This window comes from Manihot esculenta, chromosome 12 (genome assembly GCF_001659605.2).
Source record: "Manihot esculenta cultivar AM560-2 chromosome 12, M.esculenta_v8, whole genome shotgun sequence".
NCBI classification, from domain to species: domain Eukaryota; kingdom Viridiplantae; phylum Streptophyta; class Magnoliopsida; order Malpighiales; family Euphorbiaceae; genus Manihot; species Manihot esculenta.
Genome location: NC_035172.2, coordinates 34235506 through 34263501, shown reverse-complemented (window position 1 = coordinate 34263501; position 27996 = coordinate 34235506). Strand labels below are relative to the sequence as shown.

The window sequence follows — 27996 nt, the reverse complement described above, 5'->3', positions numbered from 1 at the left end:
CCTTTTATTTTAGAAAAAAGAATTATCCGAAGGAAAAAACATGAGGATGAACTGCAATGGCTGCAGTCCCAGTCTCTTACGCAAAAGTTGCAGCGATGCCTGTACCACCAGATGTTACCTCCAGTGGTTCAAATCCCCGGATTTTCGATCCTCCAAGTATCGTTCTAAATGTTTTGAGGATTTTTTTTTCTCTGCTACCCATTTCTGTTTCATCTTTCTCCTCCTCCGCAATCTTTTTGCTCTGTAGATTCTTGATAATCTGCAGCACTCCTACGATATTAAGATAAAAACAAACAGCCCTTTTACTGAGAGGGTAAGAAGTTTGCGATTTTTTAAGAAGAATCTCTTTGGGTTTTATACTTTTCTGCTGCAATCGTGTTTCATTAAAGACAAATTTACTATTTGCTGCTTAATTTAGATTTTGTGCCTAATTGGAAATTGGATAACAGTCGATCATAACCCATTTCAAACAAATCATGCTCACTATATAGGGCAGCGAAGGATGAGAGGGACAGAAGACTGAGTGCTGTTCTGAACAATACCATCAGCTAAAGGTGAGGCATGCTAAAGTTTACTAGCAATTTCTTACGATGAATTGAATTGAATTGATTTTTTTAGCTGGACTCGTGTTTCTTGATTGAATGCTTGCTATTTTCGCTGTTTTTAAGCTTCAATCAACTTTATTTTCAGCCATGCCGTCCCTTCAACTGTTGCAACTAACTAAGCAGGGTCAAAGTCTCCTTGCCTCTAGAAGGTATTGACAGTTCTTCCATGTTTTATTTTTTAAGAAAAAAATTATTTCATAGGGTATTCTTTAATCGACTTAAGTTTTATCCCAATGTTAGGTGTTATAGTCTAGTTATGTGTTCAATAGGCAGTGCATTTAGCCTACCCATTTGCTATTATTCAGCGTTCAGTTTTGTACAGCCTCTTGACTCTGATTCTTTTTTGTTTACTGCTGGCTATTAAAATAGCTTAAGAGATGAACTAATAAGGTGATTTTTAAGGCTTTTAAGCAAGTAGATGATAACTATGGAAAGGGGATAGGGTGTTTCCCATGAAGTTTTGAGGATGATCAATTGGTTATGATGTATAAACATCACAGTTAACTCGGATTCAGTCAAGTTATTGCAATTAGATTATGGGAAAAAAAAATGTTTTCTAAAGACTTATATGCCATAACAAATAGAACTTTATGTGGAGAAAAGAGGAAGAATGATAATGATCTATTATTAATTATATTTGATATGCAGCCTTGAGAGGCTACGTAAGTATATAAAGACTATTCCTGGGATACAAATAGAAAAACTATCTACAGTTGACAATCACAGTTGTCAATCCCATGCATCAATGATTCTGAATAACTTTCCTAACAAATAATATACACACTGATTTACTCCTAATAATTAGGCATCAGAATTGCTGTATATTTCCACACTTAGCATGTATGTGGATAGTCTTAGAGGTTCAGAATGTTATGGGTTTATCACCATTTAATGAAGTTGTTATGTTCATATAGTGATCACTTTGAGAGCATCTATATTAAGGGTGCATTTGATAGGTTTAGGCACCACTTGGCTCAATTCTTTTTACTTTTCAAAAATACTTCTGAATAAACTTTATTTTCCTTAACGAGAAATCCTTTAGCTCATATGAGGGATAGAATTTTTTTTTTAAGTAGAAAAAAAATTTAAAACTGTATATGGTGCATAAAATGCCCATTTAGAAGAGTAGAGATCCTAATCATTCTTGGACAAGTGTACCAAAATAAGAATCCTAAAAACACTAGGAATACTTTAAATATAAGGAATTATACTACTATAATAAGAAAAATTCTGTTATAAATAATATTATATTTTAGATAGGTTTGTAGAGCCCCTGTATTAACCAGCATCGCCATTACCACTTGCTAGTTGACACTAATGCTGTCACCACTACACCATCATTATCGGCACCGTCTCAATCCTGCCATTGTTGGTTTCTGTGTCACCCTAATGACAACCAAAGCATTCAGTCATATGGATGTTATTGCTGTTGTTATCCTCCACGTTCAGCCTTGTTATTGCTACTTTCACTATCCACCTTGACTACCCTATTGTTGTCACTCATCATAGACATCTCACTCTGACATTGATACATTATCCAATTCCAGTACAATATGTTATTAACAGAATGCAGTAAAAAATCCAGGTGAAACTGACGGCATTTTCCATTTTGAATGAACTATAAAACTGAAAATAGAACACAGAAGACTGTTTTCTGCAAATAACAACCTCCCCTATTTAGTAAAACTTGGTTTACTTTAATGTTTCCTTCTCTTCTCTCTTTAGGCAGCTCCCTGCTCATCTAGGCCCTTTAAGCAAGCAAGCCAAACTCCTTGTAGTCTCTGTCTCAGACTCTCAGACCCGTGTTCTGTTACCTACATTCCCTGTTGTTCTTCTATTGTTATTATACCTTTGTTCCTTCACTTAATTATAATCTCTGATTTTGTTATTCTTTTATCATTCATCTGCCATCCATTTGGTTGGAGAACTCTTCTAGTGTTGCTTTTTATCCATCCATTTTGGTTGTGCTTGTGGCAGATACTTCTCTTCTTCTCTCTCTTATTAATTCTTATATTTATCTGTTCTGTTAGATATCCTCATGGTAGAAAGTTGTTTATTGACTGTAGCGTACTGCATACAATTTTCAGAAACACAATCTGTCTTCTATTTCAGTGATGAACCATGGTATATTTATTGTCCAAACAGGAAATCTCTACTGCTTGCTACTGGCATCTTAGTAGTTGGTGGGACTGCTGCATATGTGCAGTCACGACATAGCAGTAAAAAGCCTGATTCTTTTGGTTATTCCAATGGGCTTAAAGACAATAATGACAAATTGGACAAGCAGGTTACAGATGAATATTATTTGAAGAAAACCATTCAAAATAAAGGAAGTTTGAAACCACTTCATGTGTTAGCTGCTGTTCTTTTGTCTGATATGGGCAAAATGGGAGCAAGGGACCTCTTCACTATGGTAGCCATAGCAGTAAGTCTTTGTTCTCTGTGCAGTCATTTATTGTGTTTTCCTCCCTTCTCAAAGTTTTTCTTGTAGCAAATTGTGTTTCTTGATTGTGCAGCATATGCTATATATCATAGGATATATTTGACAAAATATACAATAAATACTGGCAACGATGTTCTTACCTTCACTTATGGTTTTAAAGTTTTTTCTCCTTGTCTCTTTTTAGTGCTGGCATTCATATTCTTCCACCAAGCTAGTCATATGTGACAAATTTGCCATTGCATTAGATTAAAGGTGTAGTTATTGTTACATCTTGAATAAAGGTCAGGGAACAAAAAGTGACCTAGTATCAAAACTGAGTATAGAAGATGGGAACAAGATGAGATAGATCACTACGAGTAGAGCATGTATTATTTATGTTGGTGTAGGCTCCCAGTAACATTTTGCCATGGCGTGCCTTAGATGAATTGGGGTTCATGAGGTTTGATTACTTTTCCCCTTTGGTTTATATCAAGAAATTACTCATCCTCAAAGCTCAAGCTTATAGATGTGAGCTTCAAGTTTAGTTTCATACCTCTAACACACTTGTGCATGTGAAAGCCCATAGGGGTTGAGCGTGAACAAGCATAGGATCACCTTGTGCTGAAAATTTTAATTAATAAATGGGGGTGATCAAGATTCGAACTCCTGATCTTTTGGCTTTAAATAAACTGATATGATGTCATGAAACCATTTAACCCAAAAGCTGAAGTTTGTAGATAAGGTCTCTAAGACTAGTTTTATGTTTATAGCAATTGAAGAGGCGTAATAACCCTGGTAAGTTTGCTGTAAGAATTATATTTGTAAATTTGAACTGCTCTTTTGAAGCCCTAAAGTGATCTGAGATATTGTAGGGTTTTAATTTGCAAGGAATATTTTCAAAGTTTTTTGCGCCCTAGTTGATCATTATACCATTTATACCCTTTGTATATTTCAAGCAGTTTTCTTAGTACAAATGGTGGAAAAAACCTCTTTAAGCCATTTGTCTTCTGACTCTTCCCTTCTACTTGTCAGTTTTCACAAAGTTTCTTTGTGCATCAGATTAATCTATCCATAATCTGGTGAGTGATGGGTTTTTGGTCCATTCTCTAAAGAGTCTTTCTTGCCCTGCAATCTGTTACGTATAAGAGGAGAAGGTTTAAAAAAAGAGAGGGAAAGAAGGTGATTGGAGAGGATGTTGACTAAATAAGCTGGCGGGAACCCTGGTAGTGAGTAGTGTGAGCAGCTAATCTGTTGGAATTGGAGAGAAAGCAGTTAGAACAGGAGGGAAAACAGTTAGAGATTGTATCAGATGATTCATTGAAGAATTCAATACAAAGATTACCTCATCCTTTGAAATCTTCTTCTCTTTTCTTTCTCTCTCTCTCTCTCTCTCTCTCTCTCTCGCTCTATTTCTTCTTCTTTCTTCTCTCTTCTGTCTTCTCAAATCTGTTCTTCTCTTCAATCTGATTCTTCTTTCTCGATCTCGAAACCTAATCAAAGCTTCCTGTTACACAATCCTTCTAAGTTATGACAGTCTGAATGTCTGATGCAGGCTTGGTTCTTGGAATGTCACATATTAACAACTCAATGATTGGATGAGCAGACTTAACTGAGAATAGTGAAACCTTTGGTTTCTTTTAATTTGAAGAGATACATGGTCGTTATCATTTGTTGAGAAAGACTGACGATGTCTTGTTAGTTACAAAATGATCAGAACAGAAAAGCACATAGAAAGCATAATATTATTGATATTTGCTGAACCTTTTTCTGTAAATACATAAAAGCTTGCAACTTTTGGTGCTCTTACTTGGGAATGAGGACAATGAACTAACACAACAGAAGTAGGATTGGTGGTGTACATAGAACTTCATCACTGGTGATGGAAAATTCTGTTGTAACTGAGGCAACAGGATTTTGTTGTACATAGAGCTGAGGATTTTGTTGCATTTTCCCCTTTATTTTTTTCTGTTGGGTGAGATTCCACTTTTAGGAGAAAAGGTGTTTGAAGTGGGTAAGCAACTTTTTCGATGCCATCACATAGGCATCTAATCTGTACTGCGATTTGGGGGAAAAGAAATTGTATTGTTGAAATTGTTACCATGAAATGAGAAAGAAGAAATAAAAAATGACTGGTTTTGAATTAGATAACTAGTCTACAAGTCATGAGTGTACTTAAACTCAATCACTACCTTTTACCTTTTCTTTGTTACCTAGGGGAGAGCATAAATCGGTCTGAACCGAAAAACCGAACCAAACCGATCAATTTCGGTTTAATGGTTCGGTTAATCAGAAGGTTCGGTTCGGTTAATATTTTTCAATTTATTTGGTTTTCGGTTCGGTTTGGTTTAAACGTATTAAATAACTGAAAAACCGAAAAACCGATTTTATACATAGAAATACTGATTTTATATATATTTTTAAATTTTATATGGATTTTTATGGATTTTTTAAATATTATTATTATGTATTCAAACAATATTTATTGATAAATTTATGTGAAATGTTTATTAAATTATTCTACTGAAATTAAAAGCAGAAAATTAAAAAAAATTACAGATTTCGGTTTGAATCGAACCGAACCGAACCGATTTTTATCGGTTCGATTCGATTCGGTTATATTTTTATAATCGGTTCTTTCGGTTTTTAATATTTTTATAATTCGGTTTTTGGTTTTTTCGGTTCGGTTCGGTTTGAAACCAAACCGACCGATTGCACAGCCCTATTGTTACCTAATCAGTGTATCTTGTGTTCCCAATGATTTTATCCATTCATATCTTTTATTTTCATTATGCTGTTACTTTTCTGGGAAGTTTTGCTATATTGCTGAGATGGAAAGATGGAAAAAATTGAAAAGAAAAAAAAATATTGGGTGCTCGTTACTGCTCTTACTGAATTTATGGTACGAGCACCAACTTGATCCATTGTCCTTTGATTTCCTTTATTCATTTATTCACTTGATGCATGCCAAATACACTTGGATTCACTCATTTGAGTTAGTTTGAGTTACATCCCCATTTTGATTGCATACACCTGAATTCTTGAAAATGATGGTTACTTAAGTACAAACGTGCTTTTGCACTTTTTTCAGGTGCTGAGGACTGCTTTGAGCAACAGATTAGCAAAAGTACAGGGATTTCTGTTCCGTGCTGCTTTTCTCCGACGTGTACCATTATTTTTCCGGCTGATATCTGAAAACATCTTATTATGTTTTCTTCTATCAGTTATTCATTCTACTTCAAAATACGTTACTGGGACCTTAAGTCTGTGTTTCAGAAAAATATTGACAAAACATATCCATGCAAATTATTTTGAGGTAATCACAGTAACTTTTTTTAGTTTTTATGTTTGTGGGAAATAACTATTTTTTATTGATTTTATTTCTGTGCTCTAGTTTGGTTAATTCTGACTTGGTTGCATAAAGTCTTCCTCATCCCCTCACATTTTGCTATATTTTTATTGCATTAACCATATGATTTGAATTTAGAATCCTGTGAATCTATCTCAATCAATCTTTAATTAAGGAGTTGATTTTCTTTGTTCTCCTTGAGGAAATGATGTGTGTTAAGTAGTGGCGGAAAAAGCTCCTTTTTTTTCTTTAGTATCCAAGTTGACAATGACTTGGTCATCATTTAGCTTTTATGTTACTAAAAATAATAATTGTGATAAGTCATAATTTGAGGCTGACCTTTCATTTTGTTCTTGCATGTGAACCTTTTCTATAGTTTTCTTGTATTGAAACATTTTGTAATTATAATTCCCTAGGCAGTGTTTCATGTGAAGTTGTGAACCTTCTTATTTGGTTTTAAGTAATAATTTTGCATGTTTTGTATCATCAGTGTGGCATTCATAAGTGGGTCTGACCGCATGTGTGTCCACACCTTGCATGTGTCTTTAGGTGTAGATATTAACCATATATTTGATTTAGCAATTATGGCCAGCTGTGAGTGGTTGCTAAATGGCTATCAAATATCTATTTGTAGTTAGTGGTTGCAATTGATTGTAAAGAATTTGATAATATAATGGTTGGAAACTTGGAATTGCAGTTGAATTGTAAAATTACCGATTAGGGGCATTTTAATTTTTGTTACGAATTATATGATCAGTTTTATTTATTATATACAAATGAATCTCTCTTTTAAATAAAGTCATAGTGATGTAGGCATCTGCATGTATGGAATTATTTAATACTTTTATTTTTTTATCAGTTATTTTTTTCATTTCAACAAGTTGGTATCTATCTGGCAGGCATAAATGTTTGTAACTTTGTATATATTCAAAAGGTTGAAAGTAGAAATAACAAATTTTTTATTGTTAAATTCTTAGCAAATATTATCATAATTATTTTGAAATTTGATGGTGTATTTTTATGAATGCCGATTTTTGGGTCCCAAAACTAGGATTTATAGCTTATACAACTTTCAGTTATAAAAAATCAAAAGTCATCTTTTAGAATTTCAACAGGTAGCTTTTGTTTTTTGTTTACCAAACAATTTTTATGTCGAGTTTTCAACCCTTAACTGCTAGCTCCAAATGGCACTAAATTTCTAGATGATAGTCTTCCAAATCTCATTCTAGCAAACAGCAAAGGAACTTGCAATTTAGCAGAAACTACAATTTTTGTCTCCATTCTTTACTTTAAATTATGTGGCCTGAACCTTTTTGGCACAGAAAAAAAAGTAACTTTTGAAATGTTGCCTGATGAATGCATTTTGATGCCTTTGTTTGATGCCTGAATTATATTCTGTGTTATTTTATAATTTGGGTTCCAGAACATGGCGTACTATAGGATGTCACATGTTGATTGTCGGATTACTAATCCTGAGCAACGAATTGCAAGTGATGTGCCAAGGTTCTGTTCAGAGTTGAGCGAATTAGTACAGGATGACTTGACAGCAGTTACTGACAGTCTTCTCTATACTTGGCGCCTCTGTTCATATGCTGGCCCAAAATATTTCTTTTGGATATTGGTAATCTTTATTCTCATCTATCATATTTATCAGACTTCTCAGTATTCTTTATATTTGTCACACTTCTCATTACTCTTTATGTTTCTGTAAATTATTCTTTTGAATGGCAACTAATAGACTTGCAGCTTAGTATGATGACATTTCAGTCTTAACAGTTTTCCACTTGACACATTATCGTAACGTTCTCAGGCCTATGTTGTGGGAGCAGGAACTATGATTAGAAACTTTTCTCCTGCTTTTGGGAAACTGATGTCAAAAGAACAACAGTTGGAAGGTGAATATCGGCAGCTTCATTCACGTTTAAGGGCCCATGCAGAAAGTATAGCATTTTATGGTGGAGAATGTAGAGAAGAATCACACATTCAGCAGAAGTTTAAGGATCTTGTTAAACATATGAGAGTTGCCCTTCATGACCATTGGTGGTTTGGCATGATTCAAGACTTCTTGTTGAAGTATCTTGGTGCTACAGTTGCAGTTATACTGACTATGGAGCCCTTTTTTGCTGGCCCTCTTAGACCTGATACATCAACTTTGGGAAGGGCAACAATGTTAAGCAACTTAAGATATCATACCAGCGTCATAACGTCACTATTTCAGTCCTTGGGAACTCTTTCTAGAAGTGCAAGACAGCTTAATCGTCTCAGGTAGTTCATAATCCATGATTTATGCCACTGTAGGTCTCCAAGGAAACTTTATTTATTGCTCCTCTTCCTCAAGAAAATTGATTGATTGTCATTGAGCATGCCTTGCACCTGATTGTGGCTATGTTCGACCTAATATTTGTGTTATTGTAGTGGTTATGCTGGTCGCATTTATGAGTTGATAGTCGTATCAAGAGAGCTAAATTCTGATGATAGAGCTTATCTGCAAAAAATTGGAAGTGGCAACTACTTTAGTGAAGCTGACCATGTTGAGTTTTCTGGTGTCAAGGTACTTGAAATTGTGGATATTTTTAACCTTGTTTTATGTTGTGCACTCTGTGTTCTTATAGTAGTTTTGCCTCCTAGGTTGTCACCCCAACTGGTAATGTTTTGGTGGAAGATCTGACTCTGAAGGTTGAATCAGGATCCAATCTGTTGATTACAGGTTAGCCTTGTTGAACTTGAAAGTTAAAGAGATCGCCCTTTTCTTTATTTCCTTCTGTCAGTTTTGTTTCTTGTCCTGTCAGTATGGTTCCTTACTGCTCTAATATCAGCTTTTGCTGTTAGCAAGAATCTGTTTGTGGGAAACCAAGGCACCTGAATCTCAAATTTTGTAGATCCGGTGTAATAATACCGAAGAATGACAGTTCACAGGAGCTTTATCTCCAATCCCTTGTTGATATGAAGTACTTGATCAGGACAAATATTGATCTTTTATTGGCTTATTTTGTGGACATAATGGGAAAATGATGGCCAATGCTGGATTGGCCATTATGAATTATTGAATATGGGAATGTCCAACACGGATCACAATCTTTCATCTGTAGCTGTGCATATTGGGAAATGTCCAACAAACTTTGTTATATAATGAGTGGCTGAGTGCAGGACAGAAGAAGCAGAGGAGAGGGAGAGAGAGCTGTGTACTCATGCAGCTCTTTCTTTCTGTCTTCCTCTTCCTTCTTTCTTCTTTGTGTATATTATTGTAACTCCACTAATAGAAAACCCAACTCTTTTTTGGGCCTTTTTTTTAAGATCATAACTTATAAATTCCTATTTAGGCTACATTTCATTGATAAAATTTTAAACGAAATGGGTGCAAAAAATTACTATTACACTATTAATGGAAACATATTTAAAACTGAAAAATATATAAATAAAAATTTTGAGTACATTATTTTGAGTTTTTCCATCCTCTGACCTTGCTTTAGTGGGATCCTAACTGATTGACAACCTTTTTGTTAAGCATCTGGTGGGCACCTATCACGCACTTAAGAAACAATTGTAAGTTGTAAGCAAGCTTGAATAATTTATCCTTACACCTCTGCTATTCCGTGTTATCTTGTTCAAATACATAAGTAGCTTGTCTTCCTTACTTTTCTGTGTTTTCTTAACCTTAATTTTCTTCTTTCAATTAATGGAAACTAGGAGTCAAAATATGTTTATATGAATACTAGCTTTCTTGATATGCTTTAATTTAAAAAATGTATTTGTTATTTTTTGCTGAAGGTCCAAATGGTAGTGGGAAGAGCTCCCTTTTCCGAGTTCTGGGTGGCCTTTGGCCCTTGTTATCTGGCCATATTGTAAAACCTGGTGTTGGTTCTGATCTTAATAAGGAGATTTTCTATGTGCCACAAAGGCCATATACGGTTATAGGCACACTTCGTGATCAGTTAATATATCCTCTCACTGTGGATCAAGAGGTTGAACCACTCACGCCTACTGGAATGATGGAGCTCTTGAAAAATGTAATTGTCTTGTCCTATCCCTTTTTTTTCTTCCTTTGGTCTTTCCTCAAAATGTAGTGACTGTTGCTTGTTTACCTGTAACATTATTCAATGAGATTTTACACTGTTGGAGATTTGGTTGCTGCTTTGTAGGTTGATCTCGAGTATCTATTAGACCGTTATCCAGCTGAACAGGAGGTTAATTGGGGTGAGGAATTGTCTTTAGGAGAGCAACAAAGGTTAGGGATGGCCAGACTGTTCTACCACAGGCCTAAATTTGCAATTCTTGATGAGTGCACCAGTGCAGTGACTACTGACATGGAGGAGCGCTTTTGCACTAAAGTTCGAGCTATGGGAACTTCATGCATAACCATATCGCACCGTCCAGCTTTAGTTGCATTTCATGATGTTGTTTTGTCCTTGGATGGAGAAGGAGGCTGGCAAGTTAGTTACAAAAGGTTTGATTTTGAGTTGGAAAACCATTATTTCATTTTAAATTTTGGATGAGAAAATGCGTATGTGTTTTCTGAAATCATTGAGACTTCAGAAAGGATTCTAGTTCCCTGATGACCAATGTCAAGAAGACTACTGCGACAGAGCGTAGAAGTGATGCAGTGGTAGTTCAACGTGCATTTGCCACAAGTGATAAGGTGCCTTTATCCTAAGAACTTTTTTTTTTGGTCTATATGGACTATTGTGCTTAATTTGATGTAATTCATTTAGTCTAGAACTCAATATAACTTATGTCTAGGATTCTGCATTCTCAAAGTCAAAGGCACAATCATATATTTCAGAGGTGATAGTGGCATCTCCCAGGGCAGATGCTGGTCTTCCTTTGCCAATTTTTCCACAACTCCAAAGGGCACCAAGGGTATTGGCATTGAGAGTAGCTGCAATGTTTAGAATACTGGTGAGTCTTTTGTGCCTTCACCAAGAATTTATTTATGCTAATCAGCTAATGCATGTATCTAACACATTTATCAGTCATGAAAATAAGAGATTAGGTGGTTTATGAATTCAATGGAGCATGTTCAGGGCAAAGTTATACATTAGGCTCCTTTCAATCTCCTTCAATTGGATTCCATGCCTAGAGTTTTAGAAATTCAACTTGTATCATGAATTTAATTTATGTTACCCCTTGATGCAGTTGACTCCTTTATCAACACTTTTGTGGAGATTGATTTTAAGGCCATAAACAACAAGATCAAAGCATTAGGGATGCACCTCAAACCTCAGTAGATTCCTTATTTCTAGCACTTAGAGTACTTTGCAACAATTCTCATTCTAGAATTTATTTCAATCCGCTTAGTATAAAATTCAATTGATTTTATAATAAAAGTCTTGTCTTTGAAAAGTGTCTACTTATTTGCTGATCCTAACTGATTATAGGGATATGATTTGATTTGATTAGGATCCTTAATTATCTCTGTAATTATTATTTGATTATTTGCTTCCTGTTGAGATATAATTCTTTGTGTATAAATAGTTATATAAACCAATTGTAAAGATTAAGAGTGAAATACAAAATTCTCTAAATTTTTCCAAAATTCTTCATGGTATCAGAGCTTTTTCCTGATTTTAGGGTTCAAATTCAATTTTTTCCTCTTTAGGGTTTCAAAACCCTAGATCTACCTTTTTTGGTACTAACCCATATAGGAGCCTTTCCTCCTCTCACCGCCGGCACTACGACTGTCGCCGGCCAATCGTCTAGTTCTGACGCCGAAAAAGCCCGCACATGAGGCTCACACACCTCCCCTTCCCGACGCATGACCAATCGCCTGACGCTGCTTCGCGGCTCCAATCACTTCGGCGACGATTTTGACCATCTTTCTCGTGCCGCTACCCGGTCTTTTGGTGAATCGATTGGGCTCTCTTGTGTGTACAACCTTGGGTACCTCCTATTCTTTCACGGTTCATAAATCTTTACCATGATAGAAAGTAAAAGGGTCTCGATTCCTAACTCTGATTACTCGTCCTCCGGTGCCACATCTAACTTTGTAAAGTCAGGTAATGCTTCCTCTCTTAATAATGTTCCATGGATTATCGATTCTGGTGCAAATAGACACATGACAGGCTCTTCTAAAGGCTTTCTCAATTATTTTCCTTCTCTAACCAAAGATAGTGTCAGAATTGCTTATGGCTCTTTTACTCCCATATCCGGAACAGGTTCTGTTATTTGCACATCTAACATTAAATTATCATCTATCCTTCATGTTCCCCACTTTCCTGTCAACCTTTTATCTGTCAGTACTATTACCAATGCCCTTAATTGTAAAATTGAATTATTTCCTGATCATTGTGTTATTCAGAATCTTTGCACAGGAAAGAGGATTGGCAATGGTAGGCTGCATGATGGCTTATATATGTTGGAGGGTGATCTAGGTTCTTCGATATCTCAAGCTTGTTTTGGAGAAAATAAGGATGTCAATCAGGAAATAATACAGTGGCACAAACGGTTAGGGCATCCATCATTTTTTGCCTTAGAAAAACTTTATCATAATTTATTTGCTAGAACTCAGTTTGATTCTCTATTTTGTGATGCTTGTGAGTATGCTAAACACACTAGAACATCCTATCCTTTGAGTCATAATAAAAGTCAAATTCCTTTTGCGACTATTCATTCTGATGTTTGGGGGCCTACTCAAACTGTCTCTTTGTCTGGTAATCGATGGTTTGTCACTTTTATTGATTGTTGCACTCGAATGACTTGGGTCTATTTGATTAAAGCTAAAAGTGATGTTTTTTCTTGTTTTTAATCCTTTCATAAGATGGTTTGTACTCAATTTGATATTAAGGTAAAAATTTTGAGAACTGACAATGGAAGAGAATATATGGATAGTAGCTTTTCTGCTTATTTGGAGAGTAATGAGATATTACACCAGACTAGTTGTCCTTATACTAGTGCTCAACATGGCGTTGCTGAGAGTTCACACACCTTTTAGCTATCTTTGCTGAGAGTGTGTGGAGTTCACACACACTGGTCCAAAGAGAAAGAAAATTTTTAAATACTATCTTTCTGATAGAGTAAGGAATCCTCAAAATTAATAAGAAATAATAAAAGAGAAGATGAATTCCAAACAAGGTGTGTATTTCAGAAATTTCAATGATGGGTTACAAGGAAATATGCTTTCATTTCCCCCTCGCAAACAGAGAATATCTGTTCCTAAAAAAGAATAAAGAAAATTTGTCTGCTCTCCCCCCTGTTATTTCCCCCCTGTTATTTCTGCTATTTATAATGTGGAGGTACCCTAATCACATGCACCTTGCCACTTGCTACAACTAATTTCTGTCCTGCCCCTGCGATGAGATTTTCGTCCTTCCAAAATATACTTTCCACGTGTTCTGACCCCTTGTGCAGATTGCATGTTTGGGTTTCTGCTGAGTGCATGCTTCTGCTCATCACACACACTCTCTCTCTCTCTCTATCTCTATCTCTCTTCCTCTCGCCTCAACTTTTTCTCTTTCTTCCCCTGTTGTTTCTTTCTCCACATTTCTCTTTCTTTCTCATGTTTCTTCCTTTCCTCATCTCTCATCTCTCATCTCTCATCTCGCATCTCCACCACTTTTATAATCATCCATCATTGATCTAAAAATACACAATTTTCAATAAAATTATAGTATAATCCAAATGTATAAAAATAGATTTTCACAAATTCATGTCCGCAAGTTGCATAATTTCAATCAACACAAGAAAACTGAGGAGACAGAGGGAATTACATTAAATAGTGTGAATTGCATTCAATAGGGATCTACAGTCTAGTGCTGATGCATGATGTCTCTACCTCCTCTGTCTGGCATCAAGGCCTCCCTCGTTGACATCATCAACCTTTCATCCAACAGCTTCCCTCCACCTTCACTGTTGCACTTGAGGATGACTCCATCTGGATATGGAGGCCAGTTTCAGCCAAATTTTATATTTCAGTTGGTCCATTTTTGTGATCTCTGTATTCTGATTGGGACATGAAATAAGAATAAGAAAGTGGTGAATGATGCAAAAGGAGAGGAGGCGAGGGAAAGTAGAGCTAGAGCTGTAGGAGAAAGTAGGATAGAGTAAACAGAGAAATATGGGAGAGAGATAGAAACAGGAGACAGAGGAGTGGAAGTGGTAAAATATTCTCTCATTAAACTACATTTTAGTCCATTGACTAACACTCTAATTAATTAAAAAATGGGTGGAGGAATGAAAATGTTGACAGAAACAAAATACAGAGACTTTTTAGTATATTTATCAAATAGAGGAACCAAGTAGTTAATAATGTCAAAATACATGGACTTTATAGTAAGTTACTTAAAATATTACTTGACAAATAAGGTTTTTTCTAAATCTAGTTTGTGCGACTGATTTGTAATTATTTAAAAAAATGAAGAAGGCTACCACAACCTACTGTTGAACTTATAACTTCATAAATATTAGGCACGTTGACTTCATACTTCTGGCACTACCTATCATCTTGATGTTTGCTGCCATGACTGTATAATATATTTGTGGCCTTTTGCTGACTTGCATTCGAATTTCTCAAGTTACTGAATGGCACATTACAGCCTACACAATGCCCCAAAATTTTGTCTCCTTTATCTGCTTTGGCTTGATTATACCTTCTTTTTCTTTTTCCACTTTCTTTTTCAATGCTTTCATTTCAGGCATCGACTGTTCTGGATAAACAAGGGGCACATTTACTTGCACTTGCTTTTCTTGTTCTTTCAAGAACATGGGTCACAGATCGGATTGCCTCACTGAATGGTATATCATCCATGATTGACTGTATGCTTTTGATAATCCAATGAATAGTTTCTTTCTTTTTTAATGCATTAATTTTTGCAGGAACCACTTTAAAATATGTTTTGGAGCAAGATAAAACATCCTTTATTCAATTAATTGGTGTTAGTATTCTTCAAAGTGCTGCATCCTCGTTTATTGCACCTTCATTGAGGTAATTCTAGTGTTAAATTTACTTGTAGAAGCACTCTAACTGTACCAATTTGTTCAAATTAATATCTACTGTTTATGTGTGGCAACTATGTGTGTTATTGACGACTAGACATGTGATTCATACAGCTGTCGGTCTTCTTTGCCTGGGTTCGATATTACTTATGGTGACTTTCACTCATATTCTGGCATGAATTAAAGCGTAACTAACTGAACATGGCCCCATTTTTTTGGTTTTCCTCTCTTTAAAGGCTTGGGGAGTGGGATTGGTGCTTGTATGGGAATTTAAGCTTTAATTATCATCTTCTGGATTGAATATAGTTTTACTCCAAAGAAATGGGTGGTGGATTCAGGCCATTTGCCCTATTTATTCCTATATTACAAACTTTTAGCCTAATTTTCATGCTTGGGCTGTTTTGCCGATAAAGGTTCTGCACTTCTGCTCATCACCAATCTTCAAAAACAATGTAATCTACACTGGCCTTCCTGAGTAAATTCTTTCTTCCTTCACAGGCACTTGAAAGCCAGGTTGGCTCTTGGATGGAGGATTTGTTTGACTCAGCATCTACTAAAGAAATACTTGAGAAACAACGCATTTTACAAGGTAATCAAGTTTGTAAGTGCTTACCATCTATTATTGTAGTTTGTTTCTCAGTTGAATTGTCCAGTGCTTATGTGCATAGAAAACATTATACAATGTATTAACAGTTGCTATTATTAGCTGGCATTTACAATAAATGGAAAATTTATTGATCATGCATTCTTTTAAGTTCAGGCAACTTTATTTTTGAAAATGGTCTTAAATTAGTTGAGCTATATGTTTATATGTGCATATAGTCTTTCATTTAACTCTTGTCTCTGCCGTCAAAAGCCATGTCAAAACATGTGTTCTTGCAGGTATTCCATATGTTGGGGAAAAATATTGATGCTGATCAGAGAATCACTCATGATCTTGAAAAGCTATCCAGAGACTTTTCTGGACTATTAACTGGAATGATAAAGCCATCAGTTGACATCTTATGGTGAGTACTTATGCAAATTGATCTAATTACCATATTATGGCATTAATTTCTTATTTTTCAGATGCCTGATTTAACGTTCTGATAAGTACTTTTGATCTCTTTACCATATTCATGTGCTAATGATGATTCCACTGCTCAATTTTTAAGGTTCACCTGGAGAATGAAGCTCTTAATGGGTCAGAAAGGAGTTGCCATATTGTATGCTTATATGCTGCTTGGACTGGGTTTTTTGAGAACTACAACTCCCGACTTTGGTGATCTTACAAGTCAAGCACAACAACTTGAAGGAACTTTTAGGTGATCGAATCTAGTATATCCTTGTTTATTTGGTGTTGACTTGTATTTTACATGTTAAGAAGGGGTAAAAATGGTCTATGTTTTGATGTATATGATAATCATAACAAATTTTGGTGCTTCATTTTGTTGTATAAGCTGTTCTAACTTTGTCATACATAAATTAGGTTCATACATGAAAGACTGCGTATGCATGCTGAGTCTATTGCTTTCTTTGGAGGTGGCACACGAGAAAAAGCTGTAAGCTACTTGCATTTCATCATTATGCATGTTATGCAGAGAGAGAATTTGGAGAAGCTGTAACCTTTAATTAGATGTGTGCTTATATTAACATTAGGGTTTAACAGTGGCAAATCCAGTGATATTTGTCAATAGAGTGTACGTATACATATGGGTCAATGAAAGCAAGATTACTTTGGGTTCAAATTTAAAAATTCAATGGGGCAAATCTAAAATTTTAGCAGCATAAAATACAATTAAAGTGAAGAAATGGGTGGTGTCATCGGTGGAAAGTTTACTTTGGCAGGCATAGAGCAAAATAATATTAAAATAATATATTCAAAGAAAATAAGTGGGGTCACCGGGGGGCAATTGCTGTCCCCATACTGGTTCTGCTATTGAGATTTCCAGCATATCAGGCATGGAATAAAATACCTTTAGACTGAATAAATAAAACATGTTTGACTTCATAACATATTAGCATGTATTTTGGTGCTTTTGCTGTTGTGTAAAACAGCTTAATGTTCCGGACATTGAATGATCACCAATCATGAACCATATGTTATAGGTTGAATACAGGATTTCGGACATGGAAATTCACCAAAAAGTAAGGAGTATATTACAATAGTGTCATCTTTGAATCCAGATTCAGTACTCACAAGGGACTAACAAATTTTCTTTTCTGTAAAGTTCACCGGTAACCATAAGATTTCTCACACTTTTATGAGACATTCCCCCCTTCCCCCCTTCTTCTGGGTTACAACCTGAGTCAGAATAGGCAAAGAAGTCTGACAGCTTTCTTTTTTATTCAAATTAAAGCTTGATTACTATTTGAAGATTTTTGAAAAAATTTAGAGAATTCTTATATTTCACTCTTAATCTTTACAATTGGTTTATTTGACTATTTATACACAAAGAATTATATCTAAACAGGAAGCAAATAATCAAATAATAATTACAGAGATAATTAAGGATCCTAATCAAATCAAATCAAATCATATCCCTAGAATCAGTTAGGATTAGCAAATAAGTCAACACTCCGCTTCAAGTTGGTGCAAAGATGTCGTACATGCCCAACTTAAAAATAAGAAATCAGATTATGGTAGATCTTGTTGTTGAGCCCTTTAGTAAACACATCTGCAAGTTGCTCAGTAGAAGTTACATGAACTAGGCTCAAGACACCGTCTGTTATTTTTTCTTTATTGAAGTGCCGATCAATTTCAATGTGCTTCGTCCGGTCATGTTGGACTGGATTTTGTGCTATACTTGTAGCAGCTTTATTGTTACAATATAAAGTTATCTTGTCTCTCTCGAGCAACCTCAACTCCTCCAATAACTTCTGTAACCATAAGAGTTCACACACACTTTGGGTCATTGCTCTGTATTCTGCTTTAGCACTTGACCGAGCAACACTTTGTTTTTTGCTCCTCCAGGTGACAAGGTTCCCTCCCACAACTGTGCAGTAGCCAGAGGTGGATCTCCTGTCATCGAGAGATCCTGCCCAATCTGCATCTGTAAAAGCTTCAACTCGGAGGTGACCATATTTGGAGTAAAGAAGTCCTTTCCCTGGCGCAGACTTTAGGTATCTTAAGATGTGAAGTATAGCTTGCATATGAGTTTCGCGAGGGTCATGCATGAATTGGCTGACTAAGCTAACAACATAGGCTATATCCGGTCGAGTGTGTGAGAGATAAATCAACCTTCCTACCAATCTCTGGTATCTTCCAATATCCACGGACTCACCAGTTCCTGCTTCCAGCTTGTGATTACTTTCAATGGGAGATTTTGCTGGTTTACACCCCATCATACCAGTTTCTTCCAACAGATCCAGAATATACTTTCTTTGGGAGATGAAAATTCCTTTTTCTGATCTAGCCACCTCGATACCTAGGAAATATTGCAGTTTTCCTAGATCTTTGATTTCAAATTCCTAAGCTAACAACCTCTTTAGTTGAGTCATTTCCTCTTTGTCATTGCCTGTCACCACTATATCATCAACATAAACAATAAGAAGGGTGATCTTACCCTTGTAATGTTTGATAAACAGAGTGTGATCAGCATTGCTTTGTTGTTAACCAAAGGACATCATGGCTCTGCTAAACCTGTCAAACCAAGCTCTAGGAGATTGTTTTAGCCCATACAAAGCCTTTTTTAACCTGCACACCTTTCCTTGTGTCTTCTCATCAGCGAACCCAGGAGGAATTTCCATGAACACTTCTTCCTCTAAATCTCCATGGAGGAAAGCATTTTTCACATCAAACTGTTGCAAGTCCCAGTCCAAGTTGGCTGTGCAGGATAACAAAACTCTGATTGAGTTCATTTTTGCAACTGGGGCAAATGTCTCTTGGTAATCCACTCCATAGGTTTGGATGAATCTTTTAGCAACCAATCTGGCCTTAAACCGTTCAATTGTGCCATCAGCTTTGTGTTTCACTATGAACACCCATTTACAACCAACGAGTTTCTTCTCAGGTGGGAGAGTGACAAGCTCCCAAATCTCATTTTTAGCCAATGCTTTCATCTCTTCAATCATTGCTTTCTTCCATTTAGGATCTGCAAGAGCTTTCTTCCAATCCTGTGGAATAGACACTGTGGAAATAGACAAGGCAAAGGCTCTATAGGAAGGAGATAAAGATTCATAAGAAACAAAGTTAGAAATAGAGTGTTTAGTACAAGATCTGACCCCTTTTCTTTGTGCAATAGGTTTATCTAAGTCATTGAAACATTTAAGAGTTGTGGGTAACTTACCAGAAGAAAGAGTTGTGGGTAACTCACCAGAAGAAGATTCATGACTGGGTAACTCACCAGGAGAAGATTCTTGACTCTGAGTAGACTGCATAATGGCTTCTTCTGCCTTGTCTCTCCTCGAATACCTTCTCAAATCTGGCTTGTCCAAACGACCAGTTCTCTTTCCCTGATTGGACATCTCCCCCTGTCTACTAGAACTCAAACTTTCTAGTTGAACGATATCATTCAGAATCATAGAATTCGGGATCACCTCTTCTTGCTCATTATTCTCCCCCTGAAGAGGTGAGTGGGTGGTACTGAAGTAGGATTCAATTTCTTGGAAGGTAACATCCATACTAACTAAGTATTTCCTAGAGGATGATAATACTTGTATCCCTTCTGTGTTGTAGAATACCCAACAAACACACATTTAAGGGCCTTGGGATCCAATTTTCCTGCCGTCCTAGTATGGACAAAGCAAACACACCCAAATACTTTTGGTGGAACAACGTATGAATTCTTCCCTTGTAGAACCGCCAAAGGACTCATAAAGTCAAGGGTCTTGAGAGACATTCTATTGATAAGATAAGCAGATGCAAGAATTGCATCTCCCCAATATGCTTTGGGTAGATTCATGGTGAACATAAGAGATCGAGCTACCTCCAATAGATGCCTATTTTTCCTTTCAGCAACGCCATTTTGAGCACTAGTATAAGGACAACTAGTCTGTTGTACTATCCCATTACTCTCCAAATAAGCAGAAAAGCTACTATCCGTGTATTCTCTTCCATTGTCAGTTCTCAAAATTTTCACCTTAGTATCAAATTGAGTACAAACCATTTTATGAAAGGATTGAAAACAAGAAAAGACATCACTTTTAGCTTTAATCAAATAGACCCAAGTCATTCGAGTGCAACAATCAATAAAGGTGACAAACCATCGATTACCGGACAAGGAGACAGTTTGAGTAGGCCCCCAAACATCAGAATGAATAGTCGCAAAAGGAATTTGACTTTTAGTATGACTCAAAGGATAGGATGTTTTAGTGTGTTTAGCATACTCACAAGCATCACAAAATGGAGAATCAAACTGAGTTCTAGCAAACAAATTAGGATAAAGTTTTTCTAAGGCAAAAAATGATGCCTGCCCTAACCGTCTGTGCCACTGTATTATTTCCTGATTGACATCCTTATTTTCTCCAAAACAGGCTTGAGATATCGAAGAACCTGGATCACCCTTCAACATATATAAGCCATCATGCAGCCTACCATTGCCAATCCTCTTTCCTGTGTGAAGATCCTGAATAACACAATAATCAGGAAAGAATTCAATTTTACAATTAAGGGCATTGGTAATAGCACTGACAGATAAAAGGTTGACAGGAAAGTGGGGAACATGAAGGACAGATGATAATTTAATATTGGATGTGCAAATAACAGAACTTGTTCCGGATATGGGAGTAAAAGAGCCATCAACAATTTTGACACTATATTTGGTTAGAGAAGGAAAATAATTGAGAAAGCCTTTAGAAGAGCTTGTCATGTGTCTATTTGCACTAGAATCGATAATCCATGGAACATTATTAAGAGAGGAAGCATTACCTGACTTTACAAAGTTAGATGCGGTACCGAAGGACGAGGAATCAGAGTTAGGAGTCGAGATCCTTTTACCTTCTGCCATGGTAAAGATTTGTGAATCGTGAAAGAATAGGAGGAACCCAAGGTTGTACACACAAGAGAGTCCAATTGATTCACCAAAGGACCAGGTAGCGGCACGGGAAGGCCGGAAAGATGGTCGGAATCATCGCCGAAGTGATCGGAGCCGCGAAGCAGCGTCAGGCGATTGGTCACGCGCCGGGAAAGGGAGGCGCGTGAGCCTCATGTGCGGGCTTTTTCGGCGTTGGAACTGGGCGATCGGCCAGCGACAGTCCTGGTGCCAGTGGTGAGAGGAGGAAAGGCTCCTAAATGGATTAGTACAAAAAAAGGTAGATCTAGGGTTTTGAAACCCTAAAGAGGAAAAAATTAAATTTGAACCCTAAAATCAGAAAAAGGCTCTGATACCATGAAGATTTTTGAGAAAATTTAGAGAATTCTTGTATTTCACTCTTAATCTTTACAATTGGTTTATATGACTATTTATACACAAAGAATTATATCTAAACAGGAAGCAAATAATCAAATAATAATTACAGAGATAATTAAGGATCCTAATCAAATCAAATCAAATCATATCCCTAGAATCAGTTAGGATTAGCAAATAAGTCAACACTATTGTATAGTGATCCTATTGTCTCTATCCTGAAGTGCAAATCACTTGCCTAAAGTTTTCATTGTACTGTTAAACTACTTAGAAATTAAACTTTACATGAATGGGTTGATGACTATCTGTAAGCCGCTTGAACTGGCCTGCAAAAATTTACAACTCTGGAACTATTTTTCAACGTAGATTCTGCTAGACACAAGTCTGTGATGCTGGCATGTTTGTATAGTGCTAATGATGTTGGCCCAGAGGATGTTACTGACATGTTTCAATCCCTTGACCCAAAGTGGACAATATTCACTGGTGTGGGCCCAAAGGATGTTACACATGGTATCAGAGCCTCCCCATCCGATGTTGGGCGCCCTATAAATGTGCCACGCACCAGTAAAAATTCTGGGCGTGAGGGGGTGTGTTGAATCCCACATCGGTTGTGGAAATGGGTAATGTGCCCCTTATATGGGCCATAGGCACTCCTCCCCCTTGAGCTAGCTTTTGGTATGAGTTAGGCTTGGCCCAAATTTAACAGCCATCATGATTTATGACTATATTCCTATATGCTTTGCCTCTAGACCATAGACATGGAATAAAGTTGATTTTTGGTTAGAGATTTGTGGTAGCTGCTTTACTAGCAATCACGGTCCTGCATGTCAATTTTGTATTGCAATGCACTTACGGAAATATTTTCCACTATTACTCCATGGTAATGTTATGTCATCTTATCCTCAATTTATAAGTTTCATGTATTAAGCAGATGATCGACTCAAGATTCAGGGAACTGCTTGACCATTCTCTGTTACTTCTAAAGAAGAAATGGTTATACGGTATCCTGGATGATTTTGTCACCAAGCAACTCCCACATAATGTTACTTGGGGCTTGAGCTTGTTGTATGCTATGGAACACAAGGGAGACCGAGCTTTGACCTCAAATCAAGGTGAGATTACAATTGTAATTAACTTGATTGTAGCTTTCTTTCTGCTTCTCTCCTACATGCTGTTAAATATTTTTCAGCGGAGCTGGCACATGCATTGCGTTTCTTAGCCTCTGTCGTTTCACAGAGCTTTTTAGCCTTTGGGGACATTCTTGAACTGCATAAGAAGTTCCTTGAGCTTTCTGGTGGTGTAAATAGACTTTTTGAGCTTGAAGAGATTCTAGATGCTGCTCAGTTTGGTAAGTCCTGCATTCTGTTGGTCGTTTTCTTTATACCCCCCCAAAAAAAGGTTTAACTGTGCGGAAAAAGAAAAGGAGATTGAGAGTTCTTTTGATATTATTCCACAAGCAAGCAGAATTGATAGCTTTGCATATCATTTGCAACTGAAGTTAAAAAGGCATGAAGTTGAGAGAAACAAACAGGGGAAATTTTGTGTAGGGTCGGATTAAAATAAATGGCATGCATGTAGTCAAAAGAAAGCAGTATGAATACTACACTAAAAATAAAAAAGTATGAAGAGATGTTTTTACACTTCGCTTGGTATTTGTCATGATGTGATACAACTGTAACCTATCTTACTAAGGTATCAGTAAATGCATTTGAAATTAGTGGAATGTAGCAAACAAATGGATGTAATTATGGTAGCAGTATTTTTGCTTGTAGGTCCTTCCCTATGTATAAATATGCATTGTATGTCCTGTTAAAGAGCCTATATGTTTTGTTAAATTTGGGCCAGGCCTAACTCACCCCAAAAGCTAGCTCAAGGGGGAGGAGTGCCTATGGCTCATATAAGGGGCACATTACCCCTTTCCATAACCGACGTGGGATTCAACACACCCTCTCACGCCCAGAATTTTTTACTGGTGCGTGGCACATTTATGGGGCGCCCAATATCGGATGGGAGGCTCTGATAACATGTTAAATTTGGGTCAGGCCTAACTCACCCCAAAAGCTAGCTCAAGGGGGAGGAGTGCCTATGGCTCATATAAGGGGCACATTACCCCTTTCCACAACCGATGTGGGATTCAACATGTTTCTTTGTACAAAGTAAGGATTTGCATGCTTGAGAAGGTTTGCCTTTATTTTTTTCTTAGGAAATTTCTGACAGCTAGAAGTTATTTTGTTTAACTTGCTCTGAAAGAATATTGAAATGCTTAGACTAACCCACAAGGGGATGAGGAAAGAGGAGAAAGTCACTTACAGTTACAGAGATAAGGTGGGATGGTTTAATGGAAAACTGCTGTGGGTCTCTTTTGCAATGTTGCAAGGTGAATAAGCATTATTGAGATCAGGATTCCAGAATAGCTGTGATGAAATGCACAGGAAGCTAGAAGTAGTACCTGGTGCAGTTGCAGTTGAGAAAAAACTAAATTTAGAAATTATTTTGGTTTAATATTTCATTGTATAGTTAAGGGCATTAGCTTTCTATTATTTAGTAAATTTAATAAGGAAGTAGTCTTTCTAATCTTTTGGAAGTATATTGTTATTTAGGAATAGTTAAAGAGTTTTAATATACTTCCAAAAGATTAGAAAGACTACTTCCTTATTAAATTTACTAAATAATAGAAAGCTAATGCCCTTAATTATACAATGAAATATTAAACCAAAATAATTTCTAAATTTAGTTTTTTCTCGACTGCAACTGCACCAGGTACTACTTCTAGCTTCCTGTGCATTTCATCACAGCTATTTTGGAATCCTGATCTCAATAATGCTTTCTATTATTTTTTGTTCAAAGAAGCCTTCTTGAGACTAAATTATTATACAAATTCCCTTCATGATAAAAATATCATTATTTTATTATGTTTAAAATAATTCTTTCAAAATCTTAACTAATGTATATAATAATAAGGATAAAGTACTTTTACGTAGGTCTGTCAAACTTAACACGTCTTTCTATTTTTAAAACTCAGTAGTTTATTTCTTGTATTTCGACTCCGTTAAATTGGAGGTTCATCCGTTCAATTTTCCATTAATTATCTTTGAAATGAGTAAAATACCCTTAAAAATATAAAATGTTCTAATCCTTGGGTCATGTCAAAATTACACTTGTGTCCTTCAACTTATTAAAAATAAATAGTTTAGCTCTTGTATTTTAACTTTGTCAAACTTATAAAAAAAAAAAAAACTATTTTGGCAGAGGGATCTTCAGTTTTACGGAGTCAAGATACATGTACTAATATGTTTAGTTTTAAAAATAGAGAGATATATGAGTTAATTTTGACATATTTTGGAGATATAAAAGTAATTTTTCCTAGTAATAATATAATTATGGTCCTTTCATTGTGGCACTTAAACCACTCTTATCTTTATTTACATGCAGATTATGCCATCAATATTTATATGTGGATGCTCAAAATAATCCTTTAGCTTGGTTTTATTTGATTATATCTAGAAACTGCTAAAATTGTTTGCCAACCAGGGGATTGGCCAACTGATAAACTGTCCCCGTCTAAGGAGAATGATGTTGATGCAAAAGATTTCATTTCCTTTACGGAGGTTGATATCATTTCCCCAGCACAGAAATTGTTGGCAAAGCAGTTGACGTTTGACATAGTACAAGGAAAAAGCTTGCTTGTCACAGGTAGTGAATTAATTTCTTTATCTACCTGAACATGCAAAGTTACATCTTAGGTGTTTGCACTTTTTTATGACATCATACCAAATGTTTAAGGTCCAAATGGAAGTGGGAAAAGTTCCGTTTTCAGAGTCCTTAGAGGTCTTTGGCCCATTGTGAGTGGTAGACTTTCCAAACCATCACGACATATTAATGGAGATAGTGAATCTGGTTGTGGCATCTTCTATGTTCCTCAACAGCCATACACATGCTTTGGAACCTTGAGAGATCAAATCATATATCCTCTCTCTCATGATGAGGCAGTACAGATGACATTAAAGCTACATCGTGAAGGTAAAGAACTCACATGTAATGTAAATCCTTGATAGCCTCTGATGTCTCTTATTCACATGGTTGAGAGTCTAAATACATTCATCCGGCAAGGCATTGCATGGGTTTTGCGCTCCTGCTGATTAACAATTTGATTAATAAAAAATGAGGATATACATATATACATATAGACACCAAACATATGTATATCTATAACATTCATGGCAAAATTTTCTCCCTTTTTCAATTTTTATTTCCAGTTTTTAGTTGTTTCCCAGCCGATGATGAAGCGTGGCATTTTATTTGTGGAAAATTGGAAATGCTGATATCACCTCTATCAGTTCCATGCTTGTTCTTCTTTGATGCATTTGAAAAATATCTTGAAGTGGAACATGTGTAGGGAACACAAACAATTGCTGGTCCTTGCAACAAATTATCCAGAGAACCTTGGAATTGTTGATGTAGCTTTCTCTTAGTCTCTATCGCTATCAGCTATTGTCATTCAGGGACAGACATTGCTTATAGTTATATGCCAAATTTCAGTCGTGGATGGTTTTCCAACAGCTCCTTTCTTTAAAGATGCAAACTCCTTTCATTAGCTGTACTAATGAAATTAACAATTATATGCAATTAGTTAGGAGTGTTTTATGTAAGGTATTGCAATCTTTTTTTATTTGTCATCAAATAAGTTAACGAGATTTTAGAATTTGCTTGCTTGGGCATTATTTTTCCCCTTCGTAGTGGTATTGTAATTTTCTGAGATGCAAACTTCTTCATTCTATTGTTCCTTTGGTGTTTTGACCATGTCAAATTTCAGATAAAATATCTGATGACACCACAGAAATTCTGGATGCACGTTTGAAAGCTATTCTGGAGAATGTTAGACTAAATTATCTTCTGGAAAGGGACGAAGGTGGCTGGGATGCTAATCTGAATTGGGAAGACATTCTTTCTCTTGGAGAACAACAGAGATTAGGCATGGTGAGAAAAGATAATCTGTGCCATCTTCAAATGTGAATTGAGGAAGAAACAGAATCGTACAATTGGATTATAGCACTGTTTGACAAGTGTTTTTGTTTTGCAAGGCTCGCCTCTTCTTTCACAAGCCTAAATTTGGCATTCTTGATGAGTGTACGAAGTATGTCATTTTTTTCAACCTCACCCAAAATTTGGCCAGTTATATATAACATAATGGTATCTTAATTATATCTCGTCTTTCAGTGCCACGAGCGTTGATGTTGAGGAACAACTTTATGAGCTTGCTCATGATATGAACATCACAGTTGTGACATCCTCACAGGCAAGTTTGGTGTGTTGATTATGATGGAAAGTGAAACCATGCTGTATTTCATTTGCTAGATTAAGCTTTCTACCACTTGAATCATGGTCATGGGTTAGAACTTAGAACATCTTGTTTGATTCGTTCTGATTTGAAAAAACAATAATTCTGCATTTCAATGCTTATGATAAATATATTAATTTACAGAACATTTGCAATGTGATGTGATCAATTAGCCTTTCTATTATTACGATTAGAAGTTCAATTATCGTCTCTCACATTTTTCTTCTCCTTTAGCAGCGTCCTGCGCTAATACCATTCCATTCTTTGGAATTACGGCTTACTGACGGTGAGGGTAACTGGGAGCTTCGGACGATAAAGCAATGACGTGGGAGTGGCATCAGCATTTGATGATTGAAGCTTGTAAATGATAGCAGCAGATTCATATGCAGTGGTGGAACAGGACAAAGTCATTTCCATTCAGAAAGAATTATACATGTTTCAAATTATTATTTTGTTTAATGCAATGCACGAGTCCCGGCTAAAAGAAAAAAGCTGCCCACCATGTTTTAACCGTTCATTATAATCGGATATGTTCATCTTAATCATATACCAGAGGTGTAGTTCTTTTTGCAAACAAACACAGCAGAAGAATGAAAAAGAAGAAAACCCAATTTCAGAATCCTTGCAGGGATTTCATGTGGTCTGGTGTACAGGTATACTCTCTTTTTTCAGGGCTACCTTTTTTTTTTGGGGTCCACTTTGTTGTATGAATTGAATGCTTGATTATTTGAATTGGCCTCAATAATATAAAGCAGCAAAACGATTAGCTTTTTCCGGTATGTCTTGTTTTCCTTTATGTTTCTCGACTGCAGGAGCAAGTGAGCAAGTGTGGGTGATTGGACATCAATGCATATAGAGAGGAAGAGACAAAATTCCAAATCGTGGTGATGAATTTCTTTGTAATTTAAAAAAAAAATGTGATTCGAGATGTAGTAAAACTTAAAAAGCCTGTTGCCTCCAATGAAATTTCTATTTTGCTTGAGTTCTTTCATGAACACTTTTCTCCATCGATTTATTTGAAACTCAATTTT

General features: G+C 36.2%; 1 protein-coding gene across 6 annotated transcripts; it reads left to right on the top strand.

The window, feature by feature from the left end:
- The first annotated feature begins 18 nt into the window (after window positions 1-18).
- Window positions 19-27956, top strand: LOC110627270 (ABC transporter D family member 1). Of its 6 annotated transcripts, XR_002489862.2 has the most exons (28): window positions 20-313; window positions 492-554; window positions 691-754; window positions 2751-3030; window positions 6116-6340; window positions 7797-7994; window positions 8184-8638; window positions 8789-8924; window positions 9002-9080; window positions 10142-10380; window positions 10513-10817; window positions 10907-11009; window positions 11111-11269; window positions 15001-15100; window positions 15182-15290; window positions 15800-15890; window positions 16184-16308; window positions 16456-16605; window positions 16770-16842; window positions 22559-22739; window positions 22817-22975; window positions 25159-25320; window positions 25411-25647; window positions 26441-26604; window positions 26709-26761; window positions 26845-26923; window positions 27203-27618; window positions 27778-27956. XR_002489862.2 is itself a non-coding variant. In XM_021773520.2 (27 exons), exons 3-27 carry the CDS (start codon window positions 693-695, stop codon window positions 27287-27289), a joined length of 3987 nt encoding a protein of 1328 aa, XP_021629212.1. In that variant the 5' UTR covers window positions 19-313; window positions 492-554; window positions 691-692; the 3' UTR covers window positions 27290-27956. The 6 variants fall into 6 exon arrangements, 5 of the variants coding, with proteins under 5 accessions (XP_021629212.1, XP_021629209.1, XP_021629211.1 ...); XM_021773520.2 differs by having other exon boundaries at window positions 19-313; window positions 26465-26604; window positions 27203-27956; XM_021773517.2 differs by having other exon boundaries at window positions 27203-27956.
- The last annotated feature ends 40 nt before the right edge of the window (window positions 27957-27996 follow it).